The sequence below is a fragment of the Bos indicus genome, chromosome 18 (genome assembly GCF_029378745.1).
Source record: "Bos indicus isolate NIAB-ARS_2022 breed Sahiwal x Tharparkar chromosome 18, NIAB-ARS_B.indTharparkar_mat_pri_1.0, whole genome shotgun sequence".
Lineage (NCBI taxonomy): Eukaryota > Metazoa > Chordata > Mammalia > Artiodactyla > Bovidae > Bos > Bos indicus.
Genome location: NC_091777.1, coordinates 41,540,958 through 41,558,984, shown reverse-complemented (window position 1 = coordinate 41,558,984; position 18,027 = coordinate 41,540,958). Strand labels below are relative to the sequence as shown.

The 18,027-nt window shown below is 50.9% G+C and overlaps 1 protein-coding gene across 7 annotated transcripts in view; it reads right to left on the bottom strand.

Moving 5' to 3' along the window:
• ZNF536 (zinc finger protein 536) overlaps positions 1 to 18,027 on the bottom strand; it is a 449,550-nt gene that overhangs the window by 234,721 nt on the left and 196,802 nt on the right. For all 7 annotated transcript variants that reach the window (XM_070770889.1, XM_070770887.1, XM_070770888.1 and 4 more), the window contains one exon: positions 13,520 to 15,691. In XM_070770889.1, coding sequence (XP_070626990.1) covers positions 13,520 to 15,689 — 2,170 coding nt within the window. In that variant the 5' untranslated portion in view covers positions 15,690 to 15,691. The remainder of the gene's footprint in view (positions 1 to 13,519; positions 15,692 to 18,027) is intronic.

Genomic DNA, 18,027 nt, shown 5'->3' with positions numbered 1-18,027 from the left:
GGCTGTGAGATGCTGGAAGACAGGGCCCCTGCATTTGCCAAAACTCACATCCCAGGAGCCAGAGCTTCTGCCTGAGGCTGAGGTGGCAACAGGGAGGGGAAACCGCATTAGCATGCTCCAAGGGGCAGGGCCCGGCTTCCCTGGTGACTCAGCGGCAAATAGCCCGCCTGCTCATGCAGCAGACTCAGGTCAACATGAGTTCAATCCCTGGATCGGGAAGGTTCCCTGGAGAAGAAAATGACAGCCCGCTCCAGTATTCTTGCCTGGGAAGCCCCACGGACAGAGGAGCCGGGTGGGCTACAGGCCTTGGGGTCAGACACAACTGAAGCGACTAAGCAACATCGGAGGGCCAGGGCCGGCTCAGAGCCAGATTCTCTTCCTGCAGGGAAGGCTGGAGGGTCACGGCGCTGCAAGGAGGCCAGTCCACAGTGAGCTGCCCACCACACACATCCTCGCCACACAACACACACCCCAACACCCACACCAGCACAGGCAGCACACACATCTCTATTAACACACGCATCAACACTCCAACACACACCAATGTGGTTCCCCAGCACACTTGACCACACAACACACGCCTGACACCTATACCAACACCCACACCACACACATATCTCAACACACACCTCTCCACTAGCATGTGTCAACACACAAATATGCACTCCCCCAAACCACGCAGCCACACCAACATATTTGCATACCCTAAGGCCATACCCTAGCGGCACCGTACTCCCACACTTGTACTGACCTTCATATCCCAACCCACCCTCACCTGTACACACACATACCCAGTGTGTGCACATCCACTTCCATCCCAGTACATCCACAGTCCAAGACACACCCACCGTGCATGCGCGCGCGCGCGCACACACACACACACACAAGCACAGAGCAACACATCCACCCTCAGCAACTACATCCAAAAAATTAAACCATCTTACAAATACACACACAGCAACAGCAGCCCAGGACAACACGACCATGCTCACACATCCCAACGCAGACAACAGATGTTCAGATGCACACTGGCCTCCAGACACACACACTCAGTCACAACTGTGTGCTGGATGTTCTATTCCCAGAAGCTACGGGCAGTTTGAACCTGCTAATTCCCCTACACCCACAATAGCAGACTCAGCTGAGCTGCGTCCTCCCTGGGACCACCCTAGGTAGGTCCAGGGCAGCCTGACAGTCCAGGACATCCGCTTGGCGCTGCCAGTGTGACGTGGCCGCTTGGTTCAGTTTTTAGTGCCACCAGGAACAACAACAAAGAATCCGCAGCCCCTCCTCTGGAAGGCTTCCCAGATGACAACGCTGCCTCCTAATTTACACCTCGGAGGACAGTGCTGACCAGGGAGGAAGAGCAGAGGCCCTCCTCTCTTTCTCTTCCTCTACCCATGGGGGAATCCCTCTCTTCTCCAGAAAGAGTTGGCGGGTGGGGAGAGCTGAGAGCACGCATCCACTAGGCAGTCCTGGCTGTGCCAGTCCCGAGCCTCTGCCCCCCAGCCCATTCTCTGGCCCACCACCCACACCCAGGCCCCCTTCCACCACCGGCCTGCAAGAGAGAGCAAGGAAACGGAAACGGGCTGGCGAGCGTGGTGGAGTTTGGAGAGAGGCGGAAACTGAGACTCAGGCAGGCTGCACAGGAAGACAGCCAGTCCCCCAAGTCACCAGACTGTGTTTCAGGGGCCCATCCTCTCAGCCTTGGGCCTCCAGGGGCACCCAGGGGACACAGCCACAGGACCCTGGTGACTTGCTCTACATGTGACATTGGAGTAGGGGTTGGGGGATCCCTGCAACCAGAGCTTTGGGCAGTCACTTTAAGTCTAAGCGTGGCACTCCGGCTGGGTCCCAGTCGATCCTCAGCAGAGCCGAGCAAGCACTGGGCCATCCCCTTCCTTGATTCTTTTCTGGAAAGATACAAAGAGAGGGAAGGAGTACTCATCTGAGCTTCCCACTGTGTGTGAGGGCCAAGCTCCCATTGGCCAGTATGGAGCAGAGCTGGCAAGCAAGGCTTCTGCCTTCAGCCGTGTGCGCCCCATCCCCAGCATGACCCAACAGTGGAACCAAAAGGCAAGAGGTCAGACAGACACGGGTTCAAATCTCAGCTCCACCACTTCCTAGCTTTGTAACTCAATACAGCCTCTCCTGCAGTAGCAGTAGCAGCAGCCATACAGTATACCTATCTGACATCCTCTCCTCTGCCAGATCACAGGCTCTGAGACACAGAAGCACAGAGAGGCTTAAGGAGCCCTTGCTGGGTCACACAGCTCCTAAGGGCCAGCACTGGAGCCCTGCCCATGACCACCACGCTCTCCCACAGCGCTGTGAGGACTGCCCCCAGGAGGGGAAGAGCAAACCCCCAGCTGCACTGAGTGAGGGGCCCTGGAGGCGCCCCCTAGTGGCAGGACCCCTCCTCCAGGGCATGGAGGCCTCACACAGGGACAGCGGGTGGGAAGGCGCCCTGAGGACAGGAGCTAGGAGGGTCTTCCCAGCCCCGCCATTCACCAGGCACACGGGGCCCCTCAGAGATGACAGGGCCCCGCCACCTGCTCAAGGGTCGAACACAGACATCAACAAGAAATCCCCACATTCCTAACTGTGCAAACCCTAGTTCTCTGCTCAGTGGATGAGAACCTTGAAAGTTACCCACAGGCCATGGAAACATCGGGAAGGGAGGGGAGAGGAGGGCAAAAACAAGATGAAAGGGGTCTCAGAGCCTTCTAGACTTCCCTACCCCCTCTCCCCCATGAGGAGGAGGACGCCCAGGCCCCAGGGAGGGGAGCGAGCTGCCTCAATAGCCCAGCAGGGTGGGTAAGGCCTGCCCGTGTGGGGGGCCAAGCTCTGGCTGAAGTCTGTGCTCTGCTAGGAGTCGTTTCTTAAACATTAGAAAATGCATTTGTCTCTGGGTTAATAGCCAGGCTTGTGACCTTTTAATTCACAGAAAATAAAGGGCAATTGAGGTCTGATGTGTACCAGAAGAAATTGTTTCCACTCATTCTCATAGTGGGTCTGTATTTAGTTCATGATCCACCACCCCAAAAGAAAAATGGCACTCTCTGTAGGGCCCAACCTCAACTGATGCTGGACATTTTAACATATGAGGTAGTACAGCTTCCCAGATGACTCACCTGGTCCTCTGTGGGGACAGCTACGGATGGTTCTGAAGTCAGGTCGGCTTGGATAAGATGCAGAGAGCATCTTTCCCAGTGTGGGTCTGACAAACTCTCACAGGCTCGACCTGCAGGGTCCCAACAAGAACCCACACTCCACGTGACACCTGACTCATGACCTCCATCTTCCCGTGAACCACAGGGTGGTCAGGGGCAGGTGAGCTGGAGCAAGGAGCCTGCCTCTCGCTCCCTGGTGTGGAGCTTCACCCTGACGCTTCCCGCTGCCCCCTTCAGGGCAGCCCCCCACCCCACCCCCCGTGTCAAGTGACCGGCTGCCAGAACACACAGGCCACAAAGCTGTGAGTCCTCCACGAGCTCCCATCCGGCTCCCTTCTTGGCCTGAGGGGCCCTCCTCAAAAGCAGCGGCTGGACTCTCTGCCAGGGCCTTTTCGGCAGCAAGAAAACTGCCGTTCACATCCAGGGAGAGAGAGGACGGCCAGTCACAGTGGCTGAGCTGGGGGTGCCTCCCTGGAAGTCAGTGGGTTGGCCAGGTTCCACAAAGGGAAAGAGTTACCTGCCACAGGAGCTACTGAGGTGACTGGGGTGGTTCTGCCATTTCAGGTCCCTTGGGAACAAATGTAGGCACCAAGGCACGTGGGTCTCCTCCAGGCACTTGGGCATCAAGGGGCAGGTGCATGGGGCAGCCCTCCCATGCACCTACCCCCTCTGATTAGGATTTGCTGGCTGCCAGGCTCAGGGCCTCTGGACACCGTGGCTTGTCCGTACTCACCCTTGCATCCCCAGCGCCTAGCACATGGCTCGGAGTTCAGAACCTACTTAATAAGCATTTGTCCTTGAATGAACTAATGAATTAACGAACAAACCAACAAACAAGTGAATTTATGAAAGAACAAACGAGTCACAGGGTTGCTTGGTGACAGGCAACTGCCTGGCTTGAAGGAGACAGATTTCAGTATTTCCTTGGGAGGAACTTTCTCAGTAACATCTCCAGTACTGAAAGAAAGGGCCTCAAGACACAGCATCCCGCTGGGTAATACACAGCTGCAGCCTGTGGGCTGTCATCCTGTGACTTGAGATTCCTCTGCGAGGAGGTCCACTTCCGGAAACAGGGAACACAGCACTTATATGAAGCATTTATCAAAGTATAGCTATCACTGAAAGACAGAGGTGCACAAAGGATAGCCCATGGGCCAAATCCTTCTGTCACCTGGCTTTGTAAATAAAGTTTTATTGGAAACCATCAAGCACTTTCAATTAGGACAGAATTGAGTGGTTACAAAAGAGCCCGCATGACCTACAACACCTAAATTATTTGTTACTTGGACCTTTACAGAAAGAGTTTGTTGATATCTGTGTTGAATATTCCACTGCAAAAAATATGTGACGTATTAGAATTCCCTGGTGGCTGAGACGGTAAAGCGTCTGCCTACAATGCGGGAGACCCAGGTTCCATCCCTGGGTCGGGAAGATTCTCTGGAGAAGGAAACGGCACACCACTCCAGTACTCTTGCCTGGAAAATCCCATGGACGGAGGAGCCTGGTAGGCTACAGTCCATGGGGTCGCAAAGAGTTGGACACGACTGATCGACTTCACTATACACACTATATTTAAGTAAAAGCTGAAGTCTGTAATGTAATCATTTTTTGTGTGTGAAATACATCTTTCAGTGCACAAAAAGAACTGGGAAAGAATGGACTAAAATGTTTGCGGTTGTTATCTCTGAGTGGTAAGGGCACATATATTTTTAAATTATTTTATTTGTATTTATCTGTATTTTCTCAATGTCCAAGATAAACAAGAATTAACTTATAGTAAGAAAAAAATAATAATGTCATTAAACAACAAAAATAGCAACAAAGAAGTCAGTAAACAGCCCTCTAGGAAGAGACCAAGTGGCTGGGGTTTGAAGGTCAATCCAACAGGACATTTCAGAGGGGGTTAGGTCCCATTTGGGAACGGATGCATGCTGCCAATGCTCTCCTACACAGGGATTATTTTATGTCACAGAGCAGCTTCGCTGAAGGATCACTTCAATTTTTCAAGGCAAATTACTTTTAAAAAAAGAACCTAAAACACCTATTTTAGCAGCGAATTTAACAAAATATATTTAGCAATAAAGAGAAGCATGTATCTGTCTTGGTCTTCAAGGAAACAACCACTGCACACATTTTACGTTGAGCTAAACATAAGCAAGTTGGAAATTTTCCAAAATGCCTCTCAAGATGATTGAAGACAACCGAGGGTGTCCAAAAACCACGATGACAACCACTGAGCTAAGAGTTTGGGGACATTACTTTAATGAAGAGATGAGAGCACCATGAAGGGGACCTGTCTCACCATACATCAAATGGCTTTGGAACTGAGGTCAAACCAGAGGAAAGAAACTGGTGTCCACCCAAGTCCCAGCCCAGCAAGATGCCTCCCCGGGGGAGAGAATGGACCCTCTCTGGCATCCACAGCACCCAAGGCCCAGAGTAAAACAGCATGGTCACCCCAAGGTGTGCCCTGCTCCCAGCAAAAGCTGAAACAAGACCCCACCCCCGAAAAGCAAGTGAGGAGGCATCAAAAGGCAACCCACCCACCACCCACTTCCTTCTGTAAATATCTGGCTGGGCATCTCCAAGAGAATGGCCGGCCCCGCCACGGAGTCAGCTTGTCCTGTGCCTCCCATAGCCCGCAGACACATGCCACATGTCACACAAAACCCCAGTGCTGACAGCAATGAAGACGTGGGTCCCACAAGCAGCCAGGCCCTGGACAGCCTTCTCTTGGTAGGAAAGAACAGACCCAGGCACCCGAATTCCACCCACCACCGCCTCTACGAACAGCACAGCTCCCTCTGTGCCCTGGCCCACCCATCAGGGAGCCGGAGGGAGTGTTCAGACATGCACTGATTTGGAGTTCTGCAGCCTGTTTTGAAGATGTGGATCAAGGAGAGGATGGCAGCAAATCTCTGTGCTTAGCTCAGCCCTGTCTGTCACAAGCCAAGCCCCCCAGTTCCCCATTCTGCCTCCCCAGCACATGTTAGAGGCACAGTATTCACCTCTTAGATTATATTAACAAGCTCCATTATTACAGAGTTGTCTCTGTAACTACCCAGGACTGTCCTGGCTGGCTCCACATGTTTGCACCCACAGCATACCAGGACTTAGGTGAAAACAGTAAGCAAAATGCAATACAAGATAAATAAATGGAAATACAGCTCCAGGAAATTGAGTGCACTCCTGACAAAGAACAGCTACACCAGATCTGGCTCAGAATTCAGTGGAGGGGCCCAGCAGAGTGAAAATCCACGTGCACAGCAAGGAAGACCTGCTTTAGCTACCCAGCTCCTAGGGGACCCCCAAGCTCTGCTCAGGTGCCTCGCTGCTCAGGTTCTGCCCAAGAAAAAAGGCCCCAAAGTCTGCCCAAGACCTGCTCCCCTGAGCTCCTGTGCAAGGGCCCACAGCTTTCCGAGAAGGGGTTTCCAGATGGCGCCTGGCGGCAGCAGTGCCAAACTCCACAGCTTAAGTAAATGTTGCCGTCGCCCCGTCCTGCCAGGAAAAGGCAAGGGGGACCCACGGCTCTTCTCAGCTGCTGCGACGCTTGCTTCCTGGAGAGGACAGAGAGTCCCCACCACCTGCCCTGCACCCTGCTGGAGAGCCCCCTTTCCTCTGCGTTTGTGAGCTTCACTGCCCCTTTCTACACGCCAGCCCAGTCCACATGGGTCGGGGAGGAGCTGTCAGATGCCAACAGAGGAGAGGGAGGTGAGGAACCCAGAAGGGCAGCAAGCAGGCCCAAGGGTCACAGATGGCAAAGGCTCCAGCCCAGTCATCACAAATTTGGGACGTTTGCACAAATCCAATCTCCTGATCTCTGCAGGTGTTTCTCCACCCCTACCATCAACGCTCCAAAACAGCCCGACAGTTATGGGAGTTAAGGCTCACTTCTCTTCCGGCCTCACATGCTCAGAACACTGCCAAATGCTCCCAGCACGGGTCTCTCCCAGGTCTCCCTCCACTCTCCACCTCAACATCCCAAATATCCCAGAGGCTTCCCCCAGAATCCAGGGGAATCCTGAGGGCCAGTGAAATAGGAGGTTTATTGAAGCCTGTACCTGTCTCCACCCTGGAGACATCAGGGCTACCTCCCAAAACCTCCTCCAGAGGAGGGCAGAGCCAGGTGCTGGCTGAGGTGGAAAGCGAGGAAGACTCCCTGCTTTACCCGCTCAGGAGTGCACGTCTCATAACAGGCACAAAGCTTCATGCCAATGAAGGGGTTCGAAGGCCCAAGAGCCGGGTGGAGAAGGGATCCGGTGAACAGGAGGACCCCAAGATGCTCCCCAGAGACAGTTCCCACTCTGTAGGAGCGGCTGCTGGCAGTGCTGACATGTTGGGCCTACGTTCCCAGGCCCCTGAGAAGGAATAGCAAGAGAGTGGGTGGGTGAAAGGCGGCTCCAGGCAGCTCATGACACATGCTTTGGGCCAACAAGCAGAGGCCACGCTGTGGCCATTTGCAAAGCAAACCTCTAATTCCAAGGTGGTGGCCAACCTGAGCGCGAACCTGCCATTCCAGCTAGCAGCAATCACGCACCTAATGCTTCACGCTCTGTTTTGAACACTGACTGCTTAATTCTTTGCCTCATTGTAACCTGTCCTTAGCTAATGTGTGTTTTTCTTATTACCATTAAATTTAGATTTAAATGAACGTTCGTTCCTTGTATTAACATGCATACAGAAGGAGCACACTACCGTGAACACATGGGGCTTCCTGAGTTCTCGGGCAGGAGCGCAGCATCCCTAAGAGCACAGGAGCGGGACACGAAGGTGGGCAGGGTGAGGCGGGGCAGCTAAAAACAGCAGGGCTCCAGTGATCCTGTGGTAGGAATCAACCCCGTGGACAGAAGACGGTGTCCCGGGAGTCTGGGAATCCTTGGGAACGAAGAGGAAAGAGGCTTTGCTTCTGGGATCTTGTGTCACACATCTTTTATATCACACTTCCTATTTGAAGACTTTTAGAGCCAGTATGATTTCTCTCTTTCTGAAATGCTAAGTGACAGCACCATCGGGCAGCCCTGTGGAAGTGGGATTTACAGCTCCACGCAAAGGGGTGAGAGAGGCAGCCGAGGCCCCAGAGTGGTACTGAGCGTTCCCAGGCTCAAGGCAATCAAAGGGCACAGAGTGATCGGAAGTTTATAAAAAGGAGCTGCTGTCAGGCGTCCGGCCCCCTCACAGGAGACAGGCGAGGTGAACCAGCATCTGAGGGCTCCTGTTCCCAGCTCCAGCACCATGCCAAGTGGGCGGACCACCTCCAGTCCCAGCAGAAAGGCGGGAGAGCAGAGGGAGCCCACTAGACCCCTGACCTCTGCCCCATCGGACAGAAGTCTGGCCAGCCTACTACCCAGGCTGGGCCAGCTCCCGGGAGGCAGGGCCCACCAGCATCTGCCTGGGCATGGCTTCGGCACACACAGCCGAGCCTCCGTAAATCTCCACAAACACGGCGGCCGCCTGCACACTCTTCCACGTAGGGACGGAAAAGCTGCATATGGCGCTCAGTTTTAACAGCTGAGCTTTAAAAAAGTGCAGCTTTTCATCTCACTGAACCAGCTCCCAAATTAAAGGGTGGGGGAGGGAGAGAGAGGAGGCAGGAAAAGAGAGAAGCTGGAGTGGGCAGGGGGAGCCTTCCACGCTAAATTTGATTTTATAAGGAATTTCAGACTAGTATCTGCTCCAAAGGTCCCTCTGGAAAATGAAATCACAGTCCCTGTTTGTCGTCCCCAAGTTTGCTAATTTCATCCTTTAAAAAATAATTTTCTTTTTTCTGCTTTTAATAAAAATGAAGGAGTCTATCAATGAAGAAATCACTCACATGCCTTAGATTGGGTTAACAATTTTTAAGCAAATTTGTAAATGGGATTATTGTTTTCCAAAGTTCTGCTTAGCGAAGAGATTAGTGGCCACAATGCCCAGGGGGCATCCCCTGGTCCTTTTAATTCCCTGCCTGGAGGTGGAAGGTGCTGGGAGAGGAATGGGAGGGAGAAGCCTGATATAGGGCAGTTTTCCTGGAATCGCCTGGAAACTTTTACTTTCTGTTTCCTCTGCTGATAATGACTGTCTTCGCTCTGCAGCCAGCCCCCCTCTCCTCTCCCAGCCCCCTGTTGCTGCCTGCCATCCCCGAGCTCCAGTATAAAGTTTGGCTTTTGCAGCAGGAAGCAGCTGGGCCAAGCAACCAGCGAATGATAATGACCTCAGAAATCTGCTGTTCGCTCGGCAACAATAGGGTGCTCAGTCTACTGGAAAATTGTGTTCATCAGCTAACTCTGCTCAGTTACTAATTGACATTGCCAAATATTTTAAGAACAATTGGAATGCACAAGCAAAAAAAAAATTTTTTTTGAAGATCTTAATCCTCAGACTTAAATTTTTTTCTTTTTCTTTTTTTCCCTTCTTTCGAGTACCCAGATTTGTTTGTGTGGAGCAGTCAGTGGTTATCATGAATGGGGGCAGGGAGGAGGAGCCACATGAGAAAAAGAGGTGGAAAAGAAAGAAAATCTATCATATCACTATACACCCGATGTAAATGCAGGGGAGCCCTGGATAAAGGCCTTTGATGCTGTGGTCAATGGGCCAGCACAGGATGGAGACCCAGCATTTCAGGAATGCGGCTCGGGCAACAAAAGAAGAGCCCTCAAGGCTTCCAGCCCAGCTGATCAAATAATCCTTGTCCATCACAAAATATCATACCAGAAGTAGTAGGGGTTAACAGTATCTCCATCTTTGCATCTCTTCCTGCCTGGCTTTCCATTGATCACGTAACTTAGCCGACTTTATTTAATGAACAGAGGGTCAACGCATTCAATTACCCCTTTCCCACCATCAACACTTCAATTAGCCCCTCTCCAAAATTATGGGGAATGCAGAAGGTAACTGCCCTGTTGGATATAATGAACAGTATCGTTTCTTAGTACATTAAGTTTTAATTATTCTGAGCGTGATTTCCAAAGCAAAATCTAAAGAAATAGAACTTTGGTTGTCTTCTGACTCAGGATAAGGCTAGAATCGGAGCACAGCCTTAGATGAGATTTTAGGGAAAGATACAGAGATTAATGTCGTCGGAGAGTCTGCACGCGAGCCAGAAATGAGGGAGCATCAAAACACCCGCCCCGCTTTCTAAATGTCATAAAAGAGTAAAATGTTTAAGCCGCTGCTTTCCAAACAGTCTCCCTTTGCATTGTACGCGGAGGCAGAGATGACATCTACTATGGTGTGAAATTAGTGGCAACACAAATCAACAACAACAACAAAAACAAAGGGGAAAGATGGGGAAGTGATCTGTGTGACTAGTTTTGTCCATTTTCTGTTAGAAAATATGACCTCTCAATTTGTCAAAGGTCCTAGTTTTCGCAGTTGATCTTAAGCTTGGTTCTCAGCAGTTTGGAGAGCCAAAGAACAAACACATTTTCTGGTTCACTGGAATCATTTTCACATGTTCACTGATTCAAACATTCTTTTGCTCACATAACAAACAGCTGCATCCCACATTAGCCTAGCTAGTGACAGTCGCCCATCTCGGCAATAACTGTTTGATTGCAAACTTGACCCCTTCTTCGTCTCGGTCTGAGCAAGACATTTTTAAACAGCCACTCCGTTCCAATCCTCCTTTGCAAAGAATTACATCTGATAACAAAGGACGTCTCTGCCACTCATTGTAAGCCTTCTTCTGGAGATCTGTTCTAAGAGGCTCTCTGTAAAAAGGTTTTTTATGATGAATTCAGAACTACTATCATGTTAAGAGCAGCGATTTATAAAGAAGAATTCATTGGTTAAGATCTGAAAAAATAGTTTCTCAGGCCCTACTGACCCAGTTTTCAACAAAAAAAAGAATCAAGTGATGCAAATTAAGTTTTGCGACATTGTTATGCAGTCTGAGAAATTTGTAAAACCGTGTTTTTGCAGTTATTTCTTAATAGAAGCCTTAATAAGTACTTCTTTCTTTACTTAAGGGCTTAAAGATTTTTTTCTCCCCTTCACCTTGCAGGTTTCTCTCTAACAGGTAATAATAAAATACCTATTGTGTCAAGATTTTTATTTAAATGCTTATTTTAATCGCGCTTTATACAAATCAGACTTGTTAGAAATAAGAGGGAAGACTAACCCGATTTGGTTAAGGGTCCTAATCCCAGGAAAACTTGAATGGCCCAGGCGTGCGACTGATTTAGGCTGCATATTGGTATGCCATCAATTTTCCTACTTAGTCAGAAAATTATGAAAGGGTCTAATTTGAATATGAAGAAAACAAAGAAGTCAACCAGAAATGAAAGAATCAGTATTCACAATTGTACGATACTTCAATGAGGGAAATAAAAGTGAGAAGATAACCACAACTCAAGTATAATTCTCCTTTGAGTCCCAAGCCCGGTTGGTTCTTTTAAGCAAAATGGACTTCTTTCAGCAGAGTATTTAGAGATTTGGAAACAACAGAGATAGGAATAGCATGAGGCTATCACTTGGCCAGAAGGTGAGAAAAACACGGTAAACACGTCATTAATAGAGCCGAACATTTGGTGTCGGAATATTCTGCTGAGACCTTTTCATTTCAGCGGGGCTGGGAAACGGATGAAAATCTGTCAGTGTTAACTCCACGTCACTCCAAAAAGTTAGGAAAGCCAGTTTGTGCTCCGCTTTCTGCCCCAGAAAGGTCCCCAAATCCAAAAACCGTGAGATGACACTCTCCAGGAGAGGGGACCTCCTCACAGGAGGCCAGAAGTAATCCGTCCTGACAATGGGACGCCTGGCACTTTGCTGCCTTCCTGCACAAAGATCCACCTCCGAGCGCTCGCCATCAGGCAGTGACACTGGAGAATCCTTGCCTTGCGAGTTCTGGGCGGTGGTCACTCCAGGCAACGTGGCCTGGCCCTCCGTGGTGCTGCAGTCCTCCTCAGACGCTTCCAGAGTGTCTCAGCAGAAGTGAATTGCAAACAAGGCTAGGACTCCAGGAGTACACAGTGTGTTTCATGGGTGTTTAAGCAGAGGCATTAAGTGCTATCGGAATCTCTGGAATGTGCAGTGCAGATTTATGTGTCTTAACAATTCTTTACTGGTTCGTAATAAGCCAGCGGACTCACACTTTATTTTAATACTAATTTTGTCCTAGAAGAAGGGAATACTGATGCATGACAAGAACAACACAACTAAGCTGGCATCTACTTAATAAGTGTAGCAGTGAATTGCCTCCGATACTGAAATATTTATCGAAACTGAGAAGGGAAAAAAAAGAAAAGGGGAAAAAAAAACCTTAAAAAATGACCCTCACCAGGGTGTTGCCACATCTTTAACAGTGGGCAATGCAGTGCCTTGAGGTGTCTCAAACTGTCTTTCATTTTCTAGACTTAATGGCTGATTGCAGAAATCAATGTTGCCATTAGTAACAGGGTATTTGTTATGGCATGATTTCCTCTGTTGTTAGGCTGCAGAATGATTACAGTATTAGTGAGATGCTTTCTTTATAAAGGGCTAGAGATATAACTTTCAATTTACTATCCATTAGTAAGGGGCTTTGGAAATATGGATGAAGGCAACAAGCTTACCTGCTGTTAGGTAGTGATTTTAATTTAGCTGTCTTAGGAGAGTGGGATTTTTTTTTCTTTTTTTTTTCCCCCCTCAAACTGGGCCAGGAAGCTTCAGCATTTCACAGACATTTTGATGACAGATTTTCTGCTTTGCTATTTTAGACCCCAGAGCTGTATCGCCCGTGTAACACAGTACAATTTAAGACATGAAGTTGCGCATCTGTGTTGCAAACCTCTGTGCTTTTCCAAACCATCAGAGGAGAATGGTGTGGTTCTTCAGGTTATACACACATGACAGGTGAAGCAAGCTGTACTTTTGGAAGGGGACTGGAGACAGGTTAGGTCTAAGAAGAGATAGTGAAAGGCCCAAATGAGACAATTATGGGCATACAGTTGGGGGGATAGATCGTGAAGGTCTGAACTTACACAATCACATCAATGGATGGAGCCAAACGGCAGCTCCTGGGTTCCTGAGGTGATGGCAGATGGGGGTCAGGGAACAAAATGGGGCCAGGCAATCTTAGGGGCAAGAAAGGCTATGCCCGCTGGCAAACATACCAACTGGCCATCTCTCCACCACATGGGAGAAGGACTGACTTACTTTCCTGGTGCCAGGGCTCAAGGGAAGGTCACAGAGTTGAAATGACAGCCTTCTCTTAAGGCAGGGCCAACAGGCAAGGTCCACACAGCACCAGGACCACGCCACAGTGACCCCAGGGCTGACCCTGAAGGGCAGCAAGGCCCCCTCCCCACTGAGGCCAGCACAGAATCAGGCTCTGGGGTAGGGAGAGCCCTGGCTCCGGCCACTGTTCCCCATCTCCCCCAACAACCTACCTGAGGAGGACGGCGAGGAGGGGTGCGGGCTGTCCTCCTGGGCGCTCCCGGTCTGCGAGAGCCCGCCTCCGACCCCGCTCTCCTCGGTGACGTTGGAGGAGCCGGGCGTGGTGGAGCGGCTCACCGACTGGGACTCCTGGTCGCTGCCCGAGCCGCGCCGCTCGTCGGGGCCCCCGTGCAGCCCGTCCTCGTCACCCTTGCGGTCCCTCTTGTGCACGCGGGAGTGCACGACCACCTGGTGGTAGGTGCGGAACACTCGGCCGCAGTCCGGGCACTCGGTGGGCTTCTCCTTCAGGCTCCCGGGACCCTGCAGGTTATACTCGAGAGCCTGGTTGAGCCCGTGTGACAAAAAATCCCGACTGCCTTCTAAAGGGTCGAGCTTATTTGGCAGGTCTCTCTGATTGCCCACTTTAGTGCTGTGAACCAAATCAGCAGGCATTTTCTGCTTGGAGCCATCTGCTCCCACTAACACGTACTCCCGCTTCTCCTTATCAAACAGAACTCCGGCGTTTGCCAAAGTGTCTTCGTGGTTGCGCTGTAGCTGGTGCTCTTTAGACAAGAAGCCGTGTTCCATGGCCATGCCCCTGGCCATGAGCTGCCAAGCCTGGTAGCTGTTCACGGGGTCCATCTCGGCAGCCTTGGCCGCCGCCTGCAACCGCTCAATGCAGCTGGATTTCAGCGGTGGCACCAGGTTGAGGCATCCCAGGAGGGAGTGCTTGTCGCCCTCGGGGACACCGTGGGCCATGCTGGAGATGGGGGTCAGCAGCTTCCCCACCACCTCCTTCTCCTTCAGGGGCAGCTCGCCTTTGCCGTAGAGCTGGCTGGGCTCGCTCAGGCTGGCTTTGTCTGCGGCCATGAAGCCGCTCTGCAGGCAGGAAAGATACCTGGAGTACAGGTTGGCATGGGCCTCTTGGGACATGCCGCCCATGGGCACAGGCACCTCGGGGTCGCTGGGGGACTTGTTCTTCACGGACAGCTTGTTGAGGTGGACCTTCATGTGGTTCTTCAGGAACCAGGGCTCTTTAAAGCGCCGGCCGCAGATCTGGCAGCAGTGCTCGAAGGAGTCCTTGTGCTTCCGCATGTGGCCCTTCAGGAACCACGCCTGGCTGAACACCTGCCCGCACACCTCGCAGCGGAACTCGTTGGCCGATTGCTCCCCGCCGCCGTTGGGGCCCTGGCCCTGGGCCGACTCGGCCGTGATGTGGGCCTTCTCCACGTGGCTTATAAGCTCCTCCTCCTGCGAGGCGGCGAAGTCGCACAGCGTGCACTTGTAGGGTTTGTGCAAGATGCGGATGTGGCGGTCTAGCTCCTCCCGCTTCTTGAACTTGCCCTTGCAGAAGGTGCAGCGGAAGCCAGCGGCGGGGGCCACCGCATCCTCTTGCACGCTAGCCGGCTTGGGCGAGGGCACCGGGTTGGCCACGTCGGGCAGGCTGTGGTTGGTGGGCAGGGCCAGGTTGCACGCGGCCAGAGGGGCCTGCTGGGCGTGCGCCAGGGGCTTCAGGTCAGGCCGGGGCTGAAGCAGGCTGCTCTTCATCTGCTTGTCCCGCAAGATGGCCCTCTCCTCCAGCTCGTGCAGCAGGCGGTTCTCCTCGCGCACCCGCCCGCGCCCCTTCCCCAGATTGCCCAGCTTGTGGGTCCGCAGGTGGATCTTGAGGTTCCCTTTCTGCGCCGCCCGGTGGTCGCAGTACGGGCACTTGAAGGGCTTCTCGCCGGTGTGAGTGCGCATGTGCAAGGAGAGGATGCTATTGAAGCGGAAGCGCTTTCCGCACAGCGGGCACGGGTACTTTCGGTTTTTACGGGCGTCGTCCTCGATGTCGCTCATCTGGGACATGATGCCCAGGTTCTGACCGTTGAGGAACTGCTGCAGATCCACCCGCCCGTTGAGGCTGGTGTCCACGTCCCGGCCCAGCTGGTTGGCCAGGAGCGCCATCTGACTGCCCATGGGCTGGCCACTCATGGGCACGTGGGCCTTCTCGTCAAGAGGCGCGGGGGTCTTCTCCTCGGGGTTGGGCCGCGGATGTAGCTCGGGGAAAGCATGGCTGAGCTGGGAGGTGATCTGGTGCAACTTCTGACTCATGGCATACTGGCCGTTGAGGACGGGGCCGCTCAGATGGGGCTCTGCTTCCGGCGCCGCCGAGGACACTCCAAGGCACAGACTGGCTTCTTCCATCCCTGAAAATAAAGAAAGAGTTCAGATCTGTGCCAGGTACCGTGGCACAGTGAATCAACAGCATCAGCTGGTGGGGAATTTGCATTGCATGCCCTACCTACACATAATAATGCTAAGGAATTATAGTCAAAAACAATAATAAAAAAATGAATTATTAAATGCCAATTATGCAATATGGCATTGCTCTTCCAATTTGTTTTGGCGATAGATCGTCTTCCTTGTATTTTCTATTTACAGACTGCAATTATTCATTCACGTTTAAATTATTAATGTTTTACCACTTTCAACACCTAATAACAAATCAGGGGTCTACGTGTTAAACGTTTCCTCCTCTCCCCCCTTTAGCACCTGCACCTGTTGGTTCAGTTCAGAGTTTGTCAAGGAGCAGAATGGCTTTAACTGAAACACCAAACTGACTCACTTGTAACTTTTGTTTCTGGTTACTATATTCCATACGTTCGCCAGTCGGAGATGAAAGAGATTATTTTATGATTTGGCAAAAAAAATCCAACCCAATGGCACGATATTTACTGGTACATAATAAAACAAGATAATGTTTTGGGAAAAAATAAAGTAAAGGACAGGCTTTAGAACAATAAAAGGGATTTTGCTTTAGTCAACAAAAAGTGCAGTAATATCTCATTAAGCTGATTAGTATGCTGCTTAGAAACAGTACTAGGTGCTGTAACACATGATTATAATCATAAAAATCCTTCAGTGTTTGCAAGGAAGCATTAACGAGGTATATTAAATTTTAAGGAGACTGCGAGTAGCGGCTTTGCAAACCTTAGAGATTAAGATTTAACCCTTCTGTTACGAAACACTGTTATTTTGTTATTTGGTAACCGTGCCCATCAAAAGAAGTATAAATTATCTCGTGATGGAATCATAGTGAATTGTTGAGACTGCTCAAATTTGGGTAGGGGGTAAAGACTTACACTGCAGAGTGGGCTTACCCTGTCCTTCAACTGGCAAGATATCTGCAGCAGAGACTTTGATTGGGCTTAAAGAGATCTTTTATAGAACTGGATAAAAACCAATTAAAATCCAGGGACGATGCCATAGGAAGTCTCAACCAAGTTTGAGTGTTTTTAATAACTTTCCCAATATACAGTAATGAGTACAAATTGTACCTGCAGTATGTGTTTTGCAGAAAATTAGAACTCAAAGCTGTTTGTTAAACACTAACACTCAAAGCAGGTCTGCATAATTGTCTTTAATAGTCCTCTCTGCCCCTCTCCAGCCTATGCAGAATTGCTAAAGCCAGATCATTCTGGGATGGGGCAGAAGGAATAATCCCCTCTATATCAGAGCATGTGGGGAGCTCAACTTTGAAAGGCAATGAATCCATGCCTGGGGTCCTTCTATTTCCAGATCTGTCTTCCACTTGAAGGAGTCCAAATTTGTTTCCTGCCACTGGAACAGTTAGTGCACATCCATCCCCTTTGTATCCCAATGTTTAGATGTGTTGGCCAGCCAGGTGGTTCAGGAGTACGGCTTAACCCCAGCCAGGACTGATTCCTGGGCCAAGCAGTTCCCCAGGGGAACGTGTGGGGACAGAGCTCAACTGTGGAGGAAGCACATTCAGCCCTGGTGGGGTCGGCTGCCTACTGGGCTTCCAGCCAGGCAGACTGTGTGTGGATGGAGGTTCTCCAACAGGAGACCTGACTTCCTTGGCAAGAGGACAGAGGCTGTGAGTCTGTCTTGCAAGAGAGGAGAAGAAAAAGACATGATGTTTATTTCCAGGAGGGAGAGAAACTGCAACCATGGTGCAGGGTTAACTATCCATGAACAACTACACACACTCACACACACAGACAAGCACGTGGTCACTTGGAGTAAAAGAATGCTTTCAATTTGTCTCTGGTGGCAGTCTGTATTCAAAAAATAAAATAAAAAGAAGAAAGGAAGGAAGGAAGAAAGAAAGAAAGAAAAAAGCTCATTTTGGAGCCTGGTCAGAAAGGAGTAATTTCTCATGGAGATTCTTGCATTCATTCAGTAGACTTGCTGAGTTTCCACCATGTGCCAGGCCCTGTCTTTGGCACTGAAGATGCACTAGTGGATAAGACTGGCCAGCCCCAGCATTCACGGCACCCGCTGACCAGCAAGGAGGAGCAGGCCCAGTGTGAGAAGTTGCTGGAGCGGGACTGGGGCCGAGAAGGGCCCTGTCTAGAGCCATTTTACCACCTTTAAGCCCCATCCAGCTGCTCTGGCTCCTCTCCTGAGCAAACACGGATCATAACCCCAAAGCCACTTGGGAGTGCTCAAAATTCCACCCAACAGCTCTGGGGAAGTTTGGAAAGTCCGAAGCCAACACGGATGGCCCACTGCCAAAAGC